Below are 20,472 nucleotides of genomic sequence, written 5' to 3'. Positions count from 1 at the left end.
CACCATTTTGTCTGAAGGCTTTTACATTTGCATGCGGTTTTGCAACCTGCATCACAAAACAAGTGGAACTATGAAGTAAAAAATGACTTGATGTCATGATGTAACTACACAGAACCTGCCAACATCACACACGGGCATGAAGACAGAAAAATTCACACCAATTTACCATCAGAGGCCTTTTTAATGTTTCAAATGTAATCAGGTTTACATTTATGAAGCAGCATTTTTTTGTTGTTTTTGAAGAAAGTACTGTAAGTCACCGCTGGTTTCAAAACAACCTCTGGTGTTGAAATTCTTATACATAGGAACGCCGTTCTCCAGAAACATACGAAAATATAATTTAATGCACTTACACTGAGACATAACAATACATTCACTATACACAATATATCAAATACTTCCCTCCATACTGGCAGTATAATACTGTCACAATGTAAATCTAAAATAGAGACTGTAGTTCCATTAACAACATTGACTTCCATGCAGTGATGATGTCATAATGAGTGATTGATGGTCTTGGCTCAGCCTGCTCTCTGGTGTTGGCCCTGCCCCTCTCAGCCTGACCCTTAACTACATCTGAAGGATGCTTCAGCAGCACCACGTTAAACACTTGACACACAACACTCACACAAACTGTGTCTCTGTTCATATAGAAGAGATTTGGTGACTTCACATTAACCATATGGGATCAGGAGAGATTAGCAGGGTCCTTCTGAGGTGACACCAGGGGATAGGCACAGACTCACAACCTAAATACGCTAAGTGGGTTGGGCCATCTTTCCCAGAAATGTCTGCACCGATTACAAAAATGAAACAAAAGGAGAAAAGTATATATGGAGGAATTACAGAGGTTCCTCCAAGAAGCTACACAGGTGTATATAACTGGAATGATGTCTACTATTCAAGGCAACCAGATATAGTTAATATAATCTCACAACCAACAAAATGCACTGGAGGTCTGGTAAAAGAGACAAAAATTCCCTTAGGAGAGGAAAGAAAAAAAAGTTATGTTTAGTACCTCCACTGTGGCGCTCTAGTTCGAGTGTTCTCAGCGAGCACAGGGTGGGGTGCCCTGCGGCCCAGAAACATTGGCAACTCAAACGTTCTAAACTATGTTGGCAACTGGTCACTACAAAGTGCTTAAAAAACTTCACCGAGGTGATGAAGTACACTGCAAAGTCCTCTTTGAATGTGGCTTGGGAGCGGTGTCGAGTGGGGCTGAGACTTCCTCAACCCCCAGGTAACCTGGTAGAGGTGTCACGACCAACTCATAACTTCAAGAAAATGCATGGGCAGGATAACGGTGCTGAAATGCTGGCGATTTGTCACCTGAGATCGTCATTTGGTGCTCACACAAGCTGAGTTCTGAACACAAACTGGAGAAAGTAAAAGGACTTGATTGCATGAAAAATACTACGTCAGAACGGACCTTTCAAACTTATCTGCTTTGTACTATAGGTTTGTATTTTTAAAGAACTGAAATATAATAAAAAATAAAACTTAAGGGAATAAAGAATAGATTTTACATCTGATTATGAAAAAGTTTTTTTATATATATAATATATATACATCTATATCTATGAATGCATCTTATATATTGGGTAGGTATCGGTTATATTACAAACATTCAAATACTTTTCTCTATATTGTTGTGACCTTGCCTCTCTGAAACACTATACTGGAATGGCAGTCTAGGTTGAGATGGATGCTTGCTGGAACCGATCACACACAATCGACAGAACACGATTAGGCAACTTCGTTCGAGACCATCTCAGCTGTAAGCAGGTCATCACCTCCTTATGGAAAGCACCTTAAAGTCACAAAAAAGAACAACAACGATAATAACCATAAAGAGAAGAATGATAGCTGGATGTGCAAAAGTACAAATACGGTGAGCTCTAAGATACATCATTTTCAAAATATAGGAGAAAGAAAATGTAAAAAAAAAAAAATTAAAGCATGCAATAAAAGTGTAGTGTAACAAGGAAATCCTCCAACTGAGTGGGGTGGGAGGATGAAAAAGATGGAATGAAAGAGGGATGAAGGCAGCCCTGGACTGGAAGAGGGTGGGAGATCAGGGTTTTTTTGGGGGTTTAAGGACTGGATGGGGGGGGTTCTGCAGCCATGGCTGCTGGTGACCATGGGCTAGTTGGCACGGCGACTCTGCCTCCCTCTGCGCCACTCTACTGCTGCATCTTGCGAATGATGTCGGCAGAGACAGGCGGGTGGAAGTTGATGGTGTGGTGGCGAAGGCCCTGAGACGTCTTGTAGCTCTTGCCACATCGGCACTTGAAGGGTTTGCGCACTCGGATCTGGGTTCGGTGCCCATTCTTGGCGTGGTATTTGATACCGTTCACATTCTACAAAGGGGACAATTCATTAGAAACTTCAAAGACTTATCCACATTTACCTACATCTGAAAACAGATTCATCACAATGGTAAAGTTACCTTGTGCAGTTCAGAAGCATAATTTTCTAGAGACATCATCGTGTAAAGATGATTTCTTATTTTGGATTGTATTTTTAGATGTGAATTATCAATATATACACAAAAATAAGATATCCTAAGTCTGAATGAATGAAATATTCTTATTAAAGTATTAAATACATAGTTGAATGTGCTGACAAAAAAGCCACACAATGGATTTCAATGGAAATCAAATTGATCAACCCATGGAGGTCTGTTTTCAAACTCAAAATTAAAGTGAAAAAACACACTACAGGCTGATCTAACTTTGATGTAATGTCCTTAAAACAAGTCAAAATGAGGCTCAGTAGTGTGTGTGGCCTCCATTTGCCTGTATTTTTGTTCAAAGTGATTGTCATTATGATGTACAGCAAGCACGCACTGCACACGGTGACGTGCATTTAACTCATCACATTTAGTGAGCAATGCGCAGCCATGACAGCAGTGTGTGGGGACTCAGTGACACCTCAGTGGCACCTTGGTGGATCGGGAATCGAACTGGCAACCTTCTGATTACGGGGCTGCTTCCTTAACAGCTAGGCCGCCACTGCCCCTGGTAAATGGTTTCATGAGGGATCTCCTCCCAGATCTGGACTAAAGCACCCGCCAACTCCTGGACAGTTTGTGGTGCAACATGGTGTAGGTGTATAAAGCGAGACATGATGTTCCAGATGTGCTCAATTGGATTCAAGTCTGGGGAACGTGCGGGCCAGTCCATAGAATCAATGCCTTAGTCTAGCAGGAAATGCTGACACAATCCAGCCACATGAGGTCTAGCATTGTCTTACATTAGGTGGAACCCAGGGAGAACCGCACCAGCATATGATCTGAGGATCTCATCTCGGTACCTAATGGCAACCAAGCTACCTCTGGTGCTGACACAATCCAGCCACATGAGGTCTAGCATTGTCTTACATTAGGTGGAACCCAGGGAGAACCGCACCAGCATATGATCTGAGGATCTCATCTCGGTACCTAATGGCAACCAAGCTACCTCTGATGCTGACACAATCCAGCCAAATGAGGTCTAGCATTGTCTTACTTTAGGTGGAACCCAGGGAGAACCGCACCAGCATATGATCTGAGGATCTCATCTCGGTACCTAATGGCAACCAAGCTACCTCTGGTGCTGACACAATCCAGCCACATGAGGTCTAGCATTGTCTTACATTAGGTGGAACCCAGGGAGAACCGCACCAGCATAGGATCTGAGGATCTCATCTCGGTACCTAATGGCAACCAAGCTACCTCTGGTGAGCACATGGTGGGCTGTGCCCCCCCCCCAAAGAAATGGCACCTCACACCATTACTGACCCACTGCAAAACTGGTCATGCTGGAGGATGTGCAAGGCAGCAGAACGTTCTCCATGTTGTCTCCAGACTCTGTCACGTCTGTCACATGTGCTCAGTGTGAACCTGCTTTCATCTGTGAAGAGCACAGGGCGCCAGTATTTGCCAATCTTGGTGTTCTCTGGCAAACGGCAAATGTGCAACACGGTGTTGGACTGTAAACACAACCCCACCTGTGGATGTCAGGCCCTCATACCACTTTCATGAAGTCTGTTTCTGACTGTTTGAACAGAGACATGCCCATCTGTGGTCATTTTTCAGGGCTCTGGCAGTGCACCTCCTATTCCTCATTGCACAAAGGCGGAGGAAGCGGTGCTGCTGCTGGATTGTTGCCCTCCTATGGCCTCCTCCACGTCTACTGATGTACTGGCCTGTCTCCCGGTAGCGTCTCCATACAGCAAACCTTCTTGCCACAGCTCGCACTGATGTGCCATCCTGGATGAGCTGCACTACCTGAGCCACTTGTGTGGGTTGTAGACTCCGTCTCATGCTACCACTAGAGTGAAAGCACCGCCAGCATTCAAAAGTGACCAAAACATCAGCCAGAAAGCATAGGAACTGAGAAGTGGTCTGTGGTCACCAACTGCAGAACCACACATTTATTGGGGATGTCTTGGTAATTGCCCATAATTTCTATGTGTTGTATATTCCATTTGCACAACAGCATGTGAAATTGATTTTCAATTGATGTTTATTAGACATTTGACTTGACTTGGAGTTTTCTGAGCAGTGTACAGGGTGGGCCATTTATATGGATACACCTTAATAAAATGGGAATGGTTGGTGACATTGAACACATTTTATAAGTGGTCAGAAACTTCGAAATAACTCATGAAAGAATAATGTTACGTTAAAAGCACACCATTGTTTTTCTTGTGAAATTACCAATACATTTGATGTGTCACATGACCCTCTTCCTATTGAAAAAACAAAAGTTTGATCCAAGATGGCCGACTTCAAAACGGCCACTATGTTAACCACCCCTCTTGAAAGGTTTCCCCCTCACATATACTAATGTGCCACACACAGGACGTTAATATCACCAACCATTCCCATTTTATTAAGGTGTATCCATATAAATGGCCCACCCAGTACATTCCAGTTATATTAAGAATAGTTTAATTGGTAAACATGACATTGCCCCACCCCAAGCACTACAGTCACCGGTCAGAAACATGCCAATCAGAATCCGCTCCAAAGTCTGTGCTTTTCATTTATTTGATACTCTGGATGCAGAGTATCTAAAGCGCTTTGTATAGAAAATGGCATCCTTTGCAATGTCCAGTTAACTGTGTGCATCCACAGAAGCCAAACAGCACAAAGGAATCTAGTGTTACCAGATGCGTTGCTGGCGATAACTTGCAGTGTATGTCCAAACTACTTCCAAGAGACCCTCACCGAACCCCTAACTGACATCATCTGACACAATTATTTGCCCACGGAAAGATCGGCCATAAAAGATTGTCATTGTTCATTTCCTCTGGGTCACAGTAAAGGTAATTTTCCCAAGCTGCATGTAATTTATCTTGGCGGCGCACTCCAGATGTGAATGGAAAATCGTGTAAAACTGGCAGCCCTTGAAGTGAACATGCTGTACATGTTGTAGTGCTTGGAGGGCATTAAATCATATTTTCAACACCAGGAAAACAGCCAATCTGCCTTCATAGGACAAATAAGTGGATCAAGTTCTTTAATAGCAGCTTTAGAGATGTGCGCTGTATCTATTAGCTATTGTGTGTATAGCTATTCAGTGCTGTAATCAAACAGCCAAACAAATGCATTTTCTTTGTACAGAATAAGACCCAATGAGTTGTATTTACATTTTTAAAATGCTGCTGTAATATAAGTGGTGCTTTTGTTGTGTTCCGAAGAAAATGAATAAGAATGTATTTCAATATATTTCAGTGCAAAACGTTTAAGAGCTAGATGCTGTATGTAAAACAAAATGCTGCGGCTTCTGTAATGCTCTCACAAGCAGTTAATTCTGATCACTAGTCAATATCGGCCTTAAAGTAAGTGTATGGTTTAAAAATTACTTGCTCAAAATATTTGAAGCCTTTTGTAGCACAGCAATGGAAATACAGTTGTGCTTTCCAGCTATTAATTCATTAATTATAGATTCAGAGGAGGGCAACGGACACTCTTTACCAAAGCTGGAACACCAGTACAGGGTCCAGTTTAAGAGCTGTAAGGACATTTATGTGTAAACTGCAGTAAGTGTTGAAAATGACTGGATGTTTCCTAATCCTTTAACAATCTATATTTAACAATAATAATACACACAATAATACACACAATCTGTGTGTGTGTGTGTGTATGTACTGAATGTGAGCAACACTGTACCTTGTATCTCTTTTTGCATCCGGGCACAGGGCAGGCAAAGGGCTTCTCGTCACCACCGTTCATGCACATGGAGCTGAGGATCGACTCAGAGCTAATGGCACTTTCGGTGGTCCACGACTCGTCGCTGTCGGACTCTTCATAATCGGCCTCCTCTTCATCATACTCACTACCTGCAGGCACAGTCAAGTACATGGGAAAGACGTTAAAAGACATAAAAACTGTGAAAATGTTCCGAGGACTAAATAAATCAAACTGTTTAATTTTGGTTTTGACAACTGTTGAAAAGTCCTGCTACACCCATACACCTCACTAAAGTGATCATGAAAATAATTAAGCTGAACTAGCACACATGAATGGCTGGAACAACAAAAAAAAAAAAAACTTGTGAGGGCTTTTACTTTCCTTTAATGGGAGGCTGCCCCACTCCCTCCCCATTCCCACAAGCTGTAGTATCCTTCTCTCTGTGACTAATCATGTGAGAAAACTGGAACATGCTGTTTTATGGGAAGCTCCTCTGGGTAATGCAGAAAGGTCAAAGGTTAATGTAATGTAAGGATATGCTACCGGCAATTGTGGTACCATTTAGAGTCATATAGGGGAAGTGCAGGACCATACTTACAGTACATATGGGTAAAAAGAGTGAATACATAACATTTAGTGACATCAGTGGTAAATCATGTTTTATTTGGTCAAATTCAGCAGTATGGCCTAGTTTAAATCACATGCTGGCCAGGTTTTAGACACAAAATGGTTGCCCAACTGCATGCATGTATTGTACGAATAGTTGGGATCAGACGAATTTACATTTAAATTTAACATTCGCTCTTATTCAGAGCGACTTACGATCCGCAGTTACAAATTCACTGCTCAGGGACACAACGTTAGTAAGTCCAGTTCACAGTGTGTGTGCTACACACTAGGCTACGCTCACCCTGTGTTGTGCTTGCTGCGATATGCCCAGGATAAACTGGTTATGAAACACAGGTGCTCCTGTGAGCCTTTGCAAGTGATATAATAAAATGTCCACATGTTGTAATGACATCACATTCCTGTAAACTCTGCAATAATCAGGATTATTAAATCACAGCAAGAAAACTGCTGATTCTTACACAAAGGTTTAAAAATTTAACTTAAGCATCGATATGGTATGCAAGTGTATTGAGAAGGCACCGCCTGACAAATTTAATGCAAATAAAACACTGAGACACGAAGAAACCCCCCTCAGGCTACACATGGTGGGTGTGGACGCTTACCGGTCGGTGTGCTACTACGAAAGGAGGAGGAAGGAGTGATGGGTGGGGTCACGGGCGGGGTCAGGTTGCCACTGCTGTGGCGAGGGGGGGTGGACACGTTGGTCCTGGCCAGGCTGCCGGTCAGAGAGAGAGACAGCTTGGGTTGCACCTTCTTCTTCAGAGACTCATGCTCGCGCCGCGCCGCATCCGTCATGAACCTGGGGACGCGGTACATTTACACGTTTAATGTACGCACTTCTTGTATAAGGTTTCTACATATGAGAAAAATTATACTAATCATTTAACCCCTTTGGTGAAAGATAAAAGATAAAAAATTATCTTATTCTAACAAATAGCTGGTATAAGCACCTTTTCAATTTCATATTTGGTCTCGCTACCCCAACTCAAAGTGAATTTATTCCCATATCAGAGGCTCTGAATCGCACTACACAAGTTCCACTGCTGTTCATACTAATATTTAAATACTAAATACTCCCAAGATTATGTCACACAGTAAAGAACGTTTGTTAATGTGCACCGTAAAAATGAAATGTTCACACAGACACTATTAAAGCTGAAGTGGAATTAGCAGATTAAACCAAGACCACATGAAGGCCCGTGTGTAAAAGTAACAGAGACGGCAGCGTACCCTCTCCCAAGCGACACTCTCCTTCGTAAACCTTTCAGCCGCCATTCAAACACCACATTAAAGCTCGGCCTGGAGAGAAATGTCAGCTTGGCTTTGCTTATCACACAACTCCAAGCCCTGCGAGTAAATCCAGTTGTTCCATGCTGGAGTAATTTGTTGCTTTGGAGAGGCACATGTGAGTATAGTGGTATCTTGCTATCGCTTGTGTTATGCTGCCATTTTCTGGTGTGCACGCAATGCGGTTCTTCTTCTAATATTCCTTTGTGCTCAACTCGAATCGCTCTCAGGTTGATGGTTAATGCAGCGCAATCTCACATGAAATGCTGGACAACAGCACCCAATATCGCTTTTCTGTATATAAAATACTAGACCATGTTGTATAGTGTTGTTGTTTTATACTGTTGTGCTTGCGAGACGCTATCAACTGGAGTCAATTTCCTTGTATGTGTTTGCGGATATACTTAAATTAACATGATTCTGATCAGCATTTACATTTTGTTTAAGTTTAGGGTTAGTTAGACAAGTTTGGTTAACATTTGGTTAGAGGAGAACCGACAAATGAAAGGAATTATGGCATTTATAAAGCGTATGGTTTCACGTTTTGATGCATGAAATATTTTATAGTTTTTGAACTTTAGGCTTTTGTAGCCAATATGACATTTTTTTTTATGTCAAGCATTTACCATGCCGGCTATAAATAAACAACCACACCAAAAATACTGTACCTTTTTTTTACAGCACAGCGTTTCATATTACAAAGCATGATATTGGTCCACACACAGAAACCCCGGGGAGAAAAATGCAAAGCCAGTGCTCTTCCTTTCCTGGTTGATGGAGGTGGGGGTGGGGGGGTGGTGGTGGTGCCTGGAAGTAAATCTGTTCACAAACCTGTTGATGTAGCTGAGGGCGACATATGTGGGCTGCTGCAGTTCTTGTTTCTCCAGGACCCGCGGGTCTGTATCTACGGAAGAACATACAGAACATCAGTGACACACACACATAGCGCCACACTGGAGATATTGCATATATAATAGCGGAAAAATTCAGAGCACGGTCCAACCCGCAAATTCTGGTCGCAGCATTAAGTCCTTCTTGTTTTTCCACTTTGTTTTTGTGTTATTTGCGGCGGCGGGGGCAAGCGGTTTAGGTTGGAAAACTTTGTCACGACCACTAGAAAAAGCACATTACGCATTGTCTCAGGCTGTGGTCCTCTCGCATGAGACAAGCCACCTACCCCTCCCCAAATAAACCCAATCCCTACTGAAGCACACATGCCAATAATGTTAATTAAGTTTTTTCTTCTTTAATATAATCAACTTAAATGCAGGAGAGAGCTCAAACATCGAGTCTAATTTGGAATTGTGGGAAAGGCTGATGCTGGGTGGCAAAGGGTTTCACACAGCTGCTGGGTTTCTCTATTTCCATGAAAATTAACAGGCATTTCGCTGCCTTCCACCGACACACTCACACAGTGCAGTTTCTCATGGCCTCTTCCAGGCTGCGGGTGCTGCTCTTCCAATAAGCCACCTCCCCGTCCTGAGGTCAACCAGCCCCCCACTTCAAAGGGCCTGTCCAGTCCTCCCCGTAATACATGCCACGGCACGCATGGCTCCTGCAGCCTGCTGTGTTAGAGTGCTGCCCCCCAGTGGCCAAGGTGCTGCTCCTCCTTTTCAAATCATTTGTTCATTATTTCACTGGTGTGTCAAGAAAGCTTGCCAGTCGACCTTGTTCTGGTATCTCATATAATTGTATTTCAAAGAAATCCACTGTATTTTCAAAGCAATTATTTTTTTGCAGTTTTTTTTGGATTAACGCCAAACAATTTTGAATTTGAACTGTTTAGACACAGGCATGTAGATCTAAAATTCCCATTTTTAAAGGGTGGAATTTAAACTTGGTAAGCAGTCTGTTTTTAATCAAACTTATAGATTAAGCCTAATGTGACAGTATAGCCATCGAATGCCAGTGCTGGTCTGATCTGAAAGAAAGTGAGGAAACTGAGATAATGGAAGTGCATGACCTCACGCAACCCCAGTGTGTTGAGGTGTGTTCAAGTTTCAAACCAATAACCTGCACTTCCGTACCCCTCTCGGCACCACAGCCCAACCCACCGGCTTCCAAAACTGAGACAGAGACAGCTGACACACTTCAGCTGTCAATCATCTTATTCTCACCATCTTTCTTTATCAAGCCATATTAAACTCTTCCCTGGAAACTATACTACTCAAATACTACTGTTACTCTGTTTATTAATATTGTATTATTTCTAACATTATTTCTATTACTACAGTTATTGTTCTATTACTAATATACGCAACCAGTCAAGAGTTTGGATGCATATAATAATTTCTGGGTCTTGCATTTTTTACATTATAGAACACACACATGGTTATGTAATAAAAAAATAGTAAACAAGGCCGAAAGTTTAACATTTGATTCTCTCCAAAGAAGGGAGCTTTTGCTGTAATGGCAGCATTTCACACTCTTTGCTTTGCTCAACCACCTTAAGTTAGACAACCGGGATGGTTTTCCCAACACTCCTCAAGTCTTATCATTCTTGTTAATGAGCATCTCATGAAGTGGCTTTTGATAACAGTGAACAAAGCTGCCATGAAGGTAAAAAAAGTCAACCCTGAAAAACCGAATTCGTCAAATATACTCCACTTTCCCCTTTCGTTAGATTCTTCTAAATGGCCTCCATCTTAGTCTCCATAACAGCCACAGAGCAGGTATGTCCAAACTTTGGTAGTGTATTTATTTAATGTAATTTCAGTTACTACTGATTCTATTACTGGTAATTCTACTGTTATTGGTGTTACTACTGTTATGGTTTCTCACCTTTGGGAATTTATTAGAGCTTTTATTACGATGACCACTAACATCTGTATTTCTGCAAGACAAGATGGTACAGCTCGACTTCCCCTATATTTCTGTCCCTAAAATTACACAGTTACTTTTATTACTGATTATTACTTAAATAATAAATGCTCCTTTTACTGCTTACACTAACAACATGCCTGTTTACATACATACTGTTAGAGCGATCATTTGTAATTCTGATTACTGACATTAGTAATTAACACTAACAGTTACTCGTGTGATTATTATTATCAATAATAAACCTACTCATACTGTGAATGTAAGTCTTCACCAATACGTCTACAACTATTGTTATAAAAACAACATATTTTCAGAAAAATATGTACGTTTATAGAGCGCATGGCATAACCTCTATCTTATTCTGCATCTTACTTTCTTCTGACTCTCCTGTGATTCTCCCATTCTCTCTCTTCCCTCCTGTCACTTGTGGTTAGTCGGGGCTCTGGTAATGAGTTTGGAGGCGCTGTAATGGCTGTCAGATGGTGGAGCTCTCAGGGTGCTCTGAGAGGAGCAGGCCTAATGAGTCGCCCTGCAACACATTTCAACGCTTAACTTTATGTCCGCTCTGTGAGTAAACACATTTTTCTGCCCAGTTTAACCTGAAACATATTTATCTCTGTTCCCTGCTCGGTCCAACGAAAATTAAAAATAAAGTAAAAAAAAAAAAAAGAAAAAAGCTGTGTGGCCCTGCAGAGTGGTTCCGGCCAGCATGGCACCACGCATCAAGCCTTCAACACATCATAATTATGGAGGAATGCAGACTGCAGCTCACCAAGGAGACAAACAGGAAAGCTGAAAATGAACCAGGAAAGTGCAAGGACGGCGGAGACCCTCTGGTCTGAATTATTAATCCCTCTACCTGGGAACAAACTATTCTGACATGATGTTAAAAAAAAAAAAAAAAGAGAACACTTCCACCGGCGAAGGGCTTGGGTTTATTAGCTGATTTGTATAAGGGACTGAATGACTCGAAAAAGGGGGTCCACCCTGCTAACGATGCTCCAAAAATTAATACACAATGCAAAAAGGTGCTTTACTAATAACTATGTGTGTCTAAATGTTCATTTAATATCTCTTAATGTTAGATAAATTAACCGTTTTTTTTTTTTTATATGGAGAGAAATACAACTTTTAATAACAAAACACAGTGACCAATTTGATTCTGATATTTAATCTTAATCGTTTTGAAGTTATAGTTATTAGCATCTATAGTTACTGTTTCTGTAGAAACTTGTGTGTGTGCATTTGTGTGTGTAGGTGTGGCTGAGTGACCCCAGACACCAGTGCTGTAGTGAAAAGACAGGCGGGGGCGGGGGGGCAGCATGGGGTAAATACAGAGACCTGCTCTGCACCCAAACAATTAGCCCTGAATCAATCTTCTCACACACCCCATAAATCTCTCACACACACACACACACACACACACACACACACACACACACACACACACACACACGCTCACAGTGATTGAAATTAGTTGGGGGCCACCAGAGGTCTGCCAGGCCCTCCCATTAGCAGAGAGAGGAAGGTGGTCCACTGCACAGACAGGTGGTCCACCACGGTGGTCCAGTATGCCACGGTGGATATTAATGCTAAACGCATCCAGCCACCCAGCGCCGACCGCAGGCCAGGCCTTCTGCTGAGATGTGGCGGTGCCGTGGGGGAAGGGGCGGGGCTAAAGGGAAGGCTAACGGGAGCGTGAAGGCGCTGCATCTTAAAAACAAACACGAGCCGACGCTTCCGCGTGCCGGCGCGGTGAGCGTGTAGCCACCTGCACCCCGCGTCAGACGGGCCATGTTCTGGCGAGCCCCTGAGGACGTGTGGACCGGCAGGAGCAGACTGGCCACGATGAAACCGATCTCAGCTCTGCCTGACACACCGACGATTGCTGCCGGTGACTTCTATACAGAGGTTCCGTTTAAAATACACTTGTGTAGTTCGTAGAAATACATTTGGACGGGTCAATCATTTACAAGATATATGGATAAAAAAATCTACAGATATGGCTGGCCGATAAGGCCTGAATTTTTTTTTTTATTCTGTGACCTAATCTATAAATAAAGAGATTTAGGAATCAGCTTCTTTGATCATTCCCGGGTGGTAGTAGCCTAGTGGGTAACACACTCTAACCAGAAGACCCAGGTTCAAATCCCACTTACTACCATTGTGTCCCTGAGCAAGACACTTAACCCTAAGCTGCTCCAGGGGGGACTGTCCCTTTAACTGCTGATTGTAAGTCGCTCAGGATAAGGGCATCTGGTAAATGCTGTAAATGTAAATTATTCCCTTTTTAACACATTCAGGGCTCACATAATTTGATTGATGGGCATATGAACTATGAATGAAGTTGATTCAAGATAAAAGACGTATTCATGACCTTCAGCTCCACATTTCACACCTTCATAAATTAGAACAGCCACACTTTGCAACAACCCCGCATACCCCAGTGCACTGTCACAGACGCGCCTTTATGGTCGGATGGTATTCCTTTGCGGTTTGTGCGACTTCTTCTGTCATGGGTCTGGACACCATCAGCAGATGCAGCACACAGAAAATGACAGGAAGAGAGAAACCAAATAGCTTCCGGCTGGAAGCGCACACGTACCTGCCCTCGGCACGTGCCTTCCTGTCATACGGAGAGGCGGCAGGATATTAACCACCTCGTTTGTTCCACCCTTACGTTACACTTCACTTTCATAGCAAAGCTATTGTTATTAGGCACTATAACAGAACTGTTAAATGCAACACTGCCGAAAAAGTGTAAAGCGTAAAAGTAAAAAGTAGCTCCTCCATCACAGTGATGGTGAGCAGCAGCAGAACCGCTGCTCAAATTTATTATTTCCGCTTGGGATAATAAAGATCTGGGGAGGGGGGTGCGCATAGCACAGACAAAACGAGCCCCAAATGATTCCCATGGTGCGATCAAAAAAGAATCAAAAATGATATATATATTATGATGTGAACATTTGGTTGGGCTTGGGACAGTGCAGGTTTTGTACAGGAAGCTTTAATGTCGCAGTAAACACACTCGCTATGAGCCCAGCCCACAGTAACTCCATCCCAGCACAAGTGGATGCGATAAATCAGATCATCGTTTACATTTGTGTGCTCAGGGACACAGTGGTACTACGTGGGATTTGAACCTGGATCTAACCTGGTTCATAGGCGGGTCGTACCCACTAGGCAATTAACTGGAAGCAAATAAAGTTATTCTATTGTGTTTTATTCCTTCTTTTTCATATTTGCACTGCTCATTTGTTGCTGTGGATTATTGCTTACATACAGAATTTTGAATCTCCATGCAGTCTAAAACACCAAACATGTAAATGGATCATTGTGTCCAGCAAAGTGGACTTCAGCTGGGTCTTTGGGCTGCAAAAAAACAAAAACATATGCAAAGGGGCTTCTACACATATTTAGAGGAGACTGGTGATGTGAAAGCCATGATTCTGAGGGTCAGAAACAGAGAACAGAAGGTTTATCAAAGGTTTATATGGGGAACTGCTTTCATTTAGATCTGTTCAGAGACCCATTTTTATGAACAACTTTTTGTCAATGAGGGCCATATACAGAAAAATATATGAATGGCTGGGCCACTCACTAGAGGTGAGGGACATTGTCTCACGTGCCTGGTTTTGTAGTGTCATCTGTAGGCGGGGTTATGGTCATGACCCCTTCAAAAACCAGATCACATTGGGGAGCAATGGGCAGCCATGAAAGGTGCCCGGCGAGAAGTGGGTGGAGATGGTACATTGCTCAGTGACACCTTGGCGATTATGGGTCCGTTTTCCTCAACCGCTAGGCCACCACTGCCCAACATTGTGCCATACTTAAACAATTTCAAGGAAGTGAAGAGAGATGATTTCACATTTCCACTCAAGCAACACCTAGAGGACCTCAGGGAGTGGATTGTGGTATGTGCTGGGATCCTCAGGGTGACAGCAGTTTCACATTTACATTTACAGCATTTATCAGACGCCCTTATCCAGAGCAACTTACAGGGACAGTCTCCCTGGAGCAATTAAGGGTTAAGTGTCTTGCTCAGGGACACAATGGTAGTAAGTGGGATTCGAACCCGGGTCTTCTGGTTCATAGGCGAGTGTGTTACCCACTAGGCTACTACCACCCTATGTGACCAATGTCTACAATGTACCTAATCAATCTCAAGGCATGAATCAACTCTATTGATTTTTTACATTACATCATACAAAAAAACCATAATACTAAATACAATAATATACTTGTGAACATATATTTACATACATTCACTCATGTCAATTCCAAACATTTAAGACATTCATAGCTGCGGCACGCTAGCGTCCCCCGCTGGCCATACACAGAAGCAGAAGCTGCAGTTCATTTCAGCTCCTCTTTTTCCTCCATGGCGCTTAATTAAAAAAGAGTGGAGAGACTGCGCTCTTTCACCAGCAGGTCTCCAGATGAGGAGGAAGACGGGCCAAATAAGGCACCCTCTTCTCTAATTAGCTTTCCTGGGCTGCCTGGCGGAACAAGCCAGAATTCGCACTTCCATAAGGGCCAACGGAGGTGGGGTGGGGGTCAGAGCAGTATCCCCCCCCCCTCCATTTCTTTCCATTTGGGGGCCTGCTAATTGCCTCATTATTTCACAGTGGTGCATTTTTAGGCGTGGCTCCTACAGATCACACCTCGGACACACGCGGGCCGTGCCATCGGGAGGGAACAGGATATTAAAGAACTCGCATTAAGACACAAACAAGGGGTTTCACTACTACAGTATCTCACTACACTGTAGCAACTGTTCAGAGAAGTCATGTTCAGTCTCAACGACCCCATGACCCCATTTTGACGACAGTGACTTCTGGTGTTTTTAATTCGGGACCTCCAGGCGTCAACGATGTGTTCAGTGCAGGTCACAGATATGAACAGGATTTCCCTTTGACGTGTGACTTAAAAAAAGAAGAGCAGCCAACCAATGCAAAGCTGAGGATGGAAACCGTGTAGGCGTTAAGCAACCTCATCCACTGGCGCCGGCTGCTAAGCAGGGTTTCAGGTCAACCTCCCAGCCACGTGCACGTGTGGAGTGGAGAAGGCACGCGGTCATGTAAGGAGGGGTCGTGGCGTTTTCACGTGGCTGTACCTCCCCCTGTTGGCCAGAAACAGCAGAAGCGGGCACAGAAATGCAACAAAAAAAGAAGGGGCTAATGAGTAACATCAGGGATCCTTGTTCCCCCCCCCCCCCCAAACCATGCCGGTCCCACAGTTTTCGTTCTGTCCCACAACTATGGAGCCTACAACTATTTTCGCAGCCCTGGTTCACCTGACCTGGCCCCAGTGTGCTCAGGTTCAGAAGAAAAACGTGGTCTCCGAGGACCGGGCTGAGAACTATTAGCTTATTTCAGAACGTGGGCAGGTACAGGCCGCATATTTAACACTGCACAGTGTATGTCCACGTGTGCCACGCTTTAAAAAAAAAAAAAAAAAAGTGATAAATGTGAATGTTTTGGTTGGAAACATATTCATTTAACAACACTACAACTGCACTAAGTTACAAAGTTCAGGGATTCATAAATATATTATGTGCTAATTTTGACAAATTATACTCTTAGCTGTGTGTGTGCGTGTGTTTTGCATGCAAGGCCCTGCATCCCTGTTGACAGCCAATATTATTTTATTTCTCTGGACTAGCCTACGATTTGATGCTGATACAATCTAGATTTCGTCCACAGACTGTCTGGGACACAGAGGGCAGGGCAGACACCCCTGGTAACACCACGGCACTGTCCTAACGCTGGCGGGTCGTTCTTTCTGCATGAAAGACAACGGACATCAGGTGGCCCTTTTCTGACTTGCTGATGAAGAACAAACAAATCGCACACACACACACACACACACACACACAAGAGCTGCAAGCGTCTGGGGCAGCAGGCTGCTGGCAGGCCGGAGAGCGAATTGCCCCCCGGGCTTTGCAGCAGGTGGGATTCTCATTACGGACCCCCCGACTGCACACAGACCCAGAACCGCCATTAGTGGCCGAGGCATCACAGAGGCGTCATTAGGGAAGAGATTGCTGGATTAGACAATGCAACGCCTGGCGGGGAAGGATACGATTAAAGCCCAGCTCACACACACACACAGCTCTGCGTACACACCTTCAGACAATGCAATGTGTGTGTATAGTCACCCACTTATTTTTCACAAAGCATGCATTTTACTGCAGAATATCATTTATTATCGTGACACCACGACTGGATAATTACCGACTCAAACGACTCTCTTTCTGACCTCAGGATAACTGGAGAGTGATGGAAGTAGCCTAGTGGGTAACACACTCGCCTATGAACCAGAAGACCCAGGTTCGAATCCCACTTACTACCATTGTGTCCCTGAGCAAGACACTTAACCCTAAGTTGCTCCAGGGGGACTGTCCCTGTAACTACTGATTTAAGTCGCTCTAGATAAGGGCGTCTGATAAATGCTGTAAATGTAAATGTAAATGGAAGGCCCATCCCGGCAGGACTGAATTTGGGCACCACTGGTTTATGCTGCTGTTGCTTCACGTTGCTCGTGCTTTGTTTTTTTCTTATTGACTGTGGTGTTATAAATCTCCCTAATGGCAGGCAGGCCGGAGCTGGCTGTGGGAGGCCGTTATTGATTTTGCGAGAGGCGTCATAAAGAACCCCAGCACCGAACCCCCTGGTTTCCTCCCCAAAAACCTCAGCTGCCGCACCATTACACACATCCACGCAAGGTTTAAAATCACCTCACATTCACACCCAATGGTAAGTATGAAGCCAACACAACTTATCCACAGTGTGAATGATTGTATGCACAAAAAAAAAAAAAAAACAGTTTGGCCAATATGCTGTACTAAAGAGGAAGATGGATGCATCTGGACATGCTTGGGATACCATGACCTCAGTCTCACCCTCCTCTGGGACTGCCTCCATCATGCCACCCTGGTGTGGTGGCAGACAATGCACGACCCGTATCCAACCCACAAGTCATGTAGCAGCTTTCGGCATCCTGGCCAGAATCCCACCTCCACAACAGGAAGTCACAACTTCAGGAAATGCATGCACTGTTTCTGTGAACCGTGGGGCGTGCACTCCATAGCTGTTCTATACTAAACATAACCTAACATTTTTTTCTACTGTGCATCTTATTTTAACAATAGAAACATGAAGGTATCTCACGCCTTGTGCCTGTAAAACACTGGCTGTAATTGCATTGCACACACAATCGAAGTGATTGGTTACGTGCTGCATATTACTGCGGAACTTGTACGTGCCACTATTTAAAGTGATGCTTTCGTCGGGAATTTGCTACGCGAGCTGCAGGTTATTTCCAGCCGTAAGACGAGACAGTAGTAATATTTTGGAGCCCTGATCGGCGGCCGGCGACACGAACACGAGGGTGGTGACGGACGCGTGACAGTCGGCTGCAGAAACAGCCTCTTTAAAAAAGAAAAGAAAAAAGAAACAGGCCGCGATCTGGAACGCGGGTGTAATAACGCGGCGGCGCGGCGGTGTAATGACGCCCCGGCGCGGCGCTGCTCGGTGCCGGCGCGGCTAGCGGCGCTAGCCGCGGCGGCTACGCGTCGGAAAGGCCGCCGGGCTCCGGGGCTTCGGCGTCGGGACGACGTGCGCCGCCGGCCGGCCGGCCGCCGCGACCCCGGGGCCCGGCGCTGGAAGCCAACCGCGGTCCGGAAGCGAAGCGAAGCCAGGGGGGCTTCGAAACGCATCGAAACGAGCGCCTTCGCGGGGCGCACCGAGGCGCCGCCGCTACCACGCCTAGCAACGGCGCGGCCAGGACGCAGGAAGTCGGCTCCTGCCGCCGCCGCCTGCGCCAGCGCCGGCCGGCCATTGCTGCGCCGCAGCCCGCCCGCCCGCTCGGCCACTTACCGATGTGATTGTCCTCGATGTGCACGATCAGCTCGGCCAGCGACTCGAAATGGAGTCCGCAGCCCCCGAACCTGCAGGTGTTGGAGAAGAAGGAGGCAGCGGCGATACCTGTCATGGTCTCTGCTGCATTGAACGGGGAGGCGGCGGAAAGGAGGTGGCGCTCAGACACCGGCGGCCAGACAGACAGACAGACAGCGGTGGCGGCAGCTGGAGCAGCGCGGAGGAGGGTCCACAGCATCCCCCGCTGACGTCACACTTACCTGTTGATGGGCAGAAGTTGTGTATTGCAGAAGGGAGGGGAAGGTAATTGCATTAGGCTGCTTTTTTTTCTCACGCAGCCAGCTTCGTCTGCATATTTACGCGAAAGTAAATGGGACGCCGTGACACCTAATAAAAGTCTCTCTTCACAAGCACATACAAATGATTAAAGCGCTGAAAGGGCGTTTTGGTGCGGGATTTGTTGGGCGCTGGCACCGGACGGTGAATGCAACAGAGAAAGAGCGGTGCAATGTACTGACATGTCCACGTGGTGGCAGTCCGCGTTGAAAAACGAATTCTTGCAGGGGCGCTTACTTTGCATCCTCCCTTTCATCTCACGTACATTTACATTTGCAGCATTTATCAGACGCCCTTATCCAGAGCGACTTACAATCAGTAGTTACAGGGACAGTCCCCCCTGGAGCAACTCAGGGTTAAGTGTCTTTCTCAGGGACACAATGGTAGTAAGTTGGATTTGAACCTGGGACCTCTGGTTCATAGGCGAGTGTGTTACCCACTAGACTACTACCAGGTACACGGAGGGTTGGAACAGCGTTTTCTGGAGCAAATGGTGTGACACTTGACAAAGCAAGACAAGAGATAAAGTGCAAATGTGAATTGGACAAGACAATGCAACCAATTAGGAACTATTTTACACTTGTTAACTACTGAGTCCACAATACTATACTATTTAGACCTGTAGAGCAATATCAGTACAAAAAACAGTATTGAAACCAATTTATAGTCATTCAGAGTAGTAAATGGAGTAGACATTTGATCCTATGGGGCAGTGGATGTCTAGCGGAAAAGGAAGCGGCCCAGTAATCAGAAGGTTGCCAGTTCGAATCCCAATCCACCAAGGTGACACTGAGGTGCCACTGAGCAAAGCCCCGTCCCCACAAACTGCTCACTCAGGGTGAGGGATTAAATGCAGACGACAAATTTCACTGTGCATCGTGTGCTGTGCTTCTGTGTATCAAAAGTGACAATCACTTCACTTTAACTCACTCATTCACTATGTTGAAATGAAACACAGTATAAAAACAAATATGTACATTGCAGTGAAAGAATTTTGTTTTGTGCACTGTAAAAGAAAAGTTGGGAAGACTTACAAACGTAAGGCAACCGGCTGCGAAGCATTTTTAAATTCTCTCAACTTCACACCTATGCCACAACTACATGGGTGTGAAGTTGAGAACCTTAAAATGCTTTGCAGCTTGTTGCGTTACAGTTTTACATTTTCCCAACATCAAAAAACTGCCAAGTTCTGGTCAACAATAAAGAACATTTTAATTGTGTAAATGTGAATCCTTGAAAGCACAGAAAAATTAATGTTGTGTGGTCCACAGAAAAACACCAATTTTGCGTGTGATTCATGGCGATACACGTTTCATCAGTTCTTTTTCTTGCATG

At 44.5% G+C, this 20,472-nt stretch overlaps 2 protein-coding genes across 2 annotated transcripts in view; one reads left to right on the top strand and one right to left on the bottom strand.

Annotated features, from left to right (window-relative positions):
- Positions 1 to 172: 172 nt before the first annotated feature.
- jazf1b (JAZF zinc finger 1b) lies at positions 173 to 19,293 on the bottom strand. Its single transcript, XM_028979650.1, has 5 exons — positions 18,802 to 19,293; positions 8,930 to 9,002; positions 7,414 to 7,610; positions 6,161 to 6,330; positions 173 to 2,360 (listed from the first exon to the last, which is right to left on the bottom strand). The coding sequence occupies exons 1-5, from the start codon at positions 19,037 to 19,039 to the stop codon at positions 2,184 to 2,186; spliced, it is 855 nt and encodes a 284-aa protein (XP_028835483.1). The 5' UTR covers positions 19,040 to 19,293; the 3' UTR covers positions 173 to 2,183.
- creb5b (cAMP responsive element binding protein 5b) overlaps positions 18,475 to 20,472 on the top strand; it is a 48,842-nt gene continuing 46,844 nt past the window's right edge. The window contains exon 1 of the mRNA XM_028979647.1: positions 18,475 to 19,104. The gene's annotated coding sequence lies outside the window, so the exon portion shown is untranslated. The remainder of the gene's footprint in view (positions 19,105 to 20,472) is intronic.

Source organism: Denticeps clupeoides, chromosome 5 (assembly GCF_900700375.1).
Source record: "Denticeps clupeoides chromosome 5, fDenClu1.1, whole genome shotgun sequence".
In the NCBI taxonomy this organism is placed as follows: domain Eukaryota; kingdom Metazoa; phylum Chordata; class Actinopteri; order Clupeiformes; family Denticipitidae; genus Denticeps; species Denticeps clupeoides.
The sequence above is the reverse complement of the archived record's forward strand: the minus strand, read 5'-3'. Positions and strand labels throughout refer to the sequence as shown.